Source organism: Cynoglossus semilaevis, chromosome 8, assembly GCF_000523025.1.
Source record: "Cynoglossus semilaevis isolate Cse_v1.0 chromosome 8, Cse_v1.0, whole genome shotgun sequence".
Lineage (NCBI taxonomy): Eukaryota > Metazoa > Chordata > Actinopteri > Pleuronectiformes > Cynoglossidae > Cynoglossus > Cynoglossus semilaevis.
Window position 1 is genome coordinate 17,984,930 of NC_024314.1, and position 2,282 is coordinate 17,987,211.

Below are 2,282 nucleotides of genomic sequence, written 5' to 3' on the forward strand. Positions count from 1 at the left end.
CCCCCCCCCCCCCCCTCCCCCTCCTCCCCCTCCACCTCCTCATACCACTGTCTTCTGACGTTCTTTCTCCCCCTCCATCCTCCTTCTCAGCTGCCCCTTCTCCTCTAGGTCAATTTCGCCTCTACCTTCTACTCCACCACCTCCTCCTCATCATCCTCCTCTTCCTCATCCTCATGTAGTCACACATTAACCACACACCTGCTCCAGGTCTCGTGTCTCTGCCTTTTACTGTCTCAACAATCAACAACAGTTTGTCTGCTCTTAACTGGAATGACAGTTGTAAAATTGCGACAGTTTAAGTCGGCGGTGGAGAAGAAGGAGGAGGAGGAGTGGTGACGGGTGTCTTTGTTTGGGTAGGAGTGTGTCTGTGCCAGGTCTGATAGTCGGGAGTTTGATTCTGATAGATGTAGTGTTTGTAGTTCTCCACAGCCACCTCTTCTGCTTTTGCAGGAAATCTGATAGATGGAGGGAGAAGAATAAGGAGGAGCAGGGGAGGGCGGCGGCACTCACTCACCGATTTGTTGTCCTGGACTTTCCCTGCGGAGTGGCACCTTTCAGAGACGCCGCCAGCTGTGAGGGGCCTCATGACAACTGACACAAAAAAAAAAAAAAAACCAAGAGTGTAACCTCAAAGCTGGAACAGAGGGGAGGAAACGGTGTTTGCTGATCACCACATAAATGTTAGCCTCCAGCACAGACGAACTTTCATGAAGACCTTTTGTGTCTGACTCTGTGTGTGTGTGTGTGTGTGTGTGTGTGTGTGCACTGATATGACTAATGTCGTGCATTACCTCCAATTATGGCTCTTAATCTCTGAACAAATAGTGGCAAAAATAGAGCAACAAAACCCCTGCAGAGCAGCACCTGTCTGCAGGAGCAGGGCCAGGTGCAAACTTTGTCCTGGAGACTTAGACACAGAAAGGAAAAGAAATGCTTCCTTCTAACGCTGACAGTCGTTTGCAGACACATCGGTGCATGAATACAAAGCGTGAAGTAATAAGCCAAATGTGTTTTGCCCCCGTTTTCTCCTTTTGATATCTTGACATGCAGATAGTTGTGGTTTCACTTGTGCAGGATTTGTGATTTTTGCCTCTGGCGTTTCTGCCTCTGTGCCAGTTGGAGTCGCAGTGAATGGAGTAGGAATGAAGCTGCTGACTGCGGCGGGAAGACACACATGAAAGAAAACTAGCCGTCAACTGGTACACCAACCATGGCCACCAACCATGGCCACCAACCATGGCCACCAACCATGGCCACCAACCATCTCCTCCTTAGCTACATCTACAAACTCATTTGAAGCTGTTTCTCTTATTTTGACGTGAAACTGCCTTTCAAGAAATTATGGAGAAATTCTAAATGTACAATATCTTTGTCCGCCATTTTTATTCAGTAGATGGTACCAATGTACTGTATGTTTCTGCAATTGATCATTATTTATATTATTTATAAATAGTGTACATTGCTCTGTGTAATGAAAAACTCAAATGTTCAAGTTCAGAAACTCAGCAGAGTGGTCTTTATTATCAAACACTTTTTGAGCTCCTCTGGGCCACATGAAGTCACTTGGTGGGCTGTATTTGGCCCGTGGGCCATGGGTTTTACACACTTTTAGCACCTGTTTATAGTTGCAATACTTCACCTAAAGATGGCCAACATTCATTCATTCATTCAAACTCATTCTTTCAGAGACAAGGTCAGAAACCCAGCTGTCCGTCTCCGTTCTCCTGCTTCGCTGTGATTTCTCCGAACTGAACCTTTAAACCTCTGTTGTTTATCTCTGAGACATTATCAGACCATAAACAAGCACCAGTACCGCGTCCCCTCCGTCTATCTGAGCCGGACTTCCCCCGGGTTAATGATCCATGCCGGGAACAGATCTTTATTAATACGGCTCATCCTAAACCTTTTGGCGGCGCTCACGCCTCAAGGAAGAGGATGAAAAAAAACTGCAGATAAGAAGTTGGAGCAGCAGCAGCAGCAGCAGCAGCAGCGGCAGCAGCAGCAGCAGGCGCGGCGGGGGGGGGGGGTGTCGTAGAGCAGATGAGACGCGCTATCGCTGCTCGTTAAAAAGAAAAACCGCCATAAACGCGTCCCTTAGTGCCGGGGTCAGACGGAGAGAACACACACACACACACACACACACACACACACACAGAGTGTGATGTGTTTCCCCTTCTTTCTCGTCATTTCTCCAGACACTTGTTGTGGTTCACTGCTAACATCTACTACATAAGTGGTTTCAAAGGTAGGGGGTGGGGCCCATGTGGGGCCATAGAACAATT

General features: G+C 47.8%; 1 protein-coding gene across 1 annotated transcript in view; it reads right to left on the reverse strand.

Moving 5' to 3' along the window:
• LOC103382581 (uncharacterized) overlaps window positions 1–2,282 on the reverse strand; it is a 39,673-nt gene that overhangs the window by 25,816 nt on the left and 11,575 nt on the right. Inside the window, exon 6 of the mRNA XM_017033970.2 lies at window positions 515–591. Within this exon, the coding sequence (XP_016889459.1) occupies window positions 515–591 (77 nt within the window). The remainder of the gene's footprint in view (window positions 1–514; window positions 592–2,282) is intronic.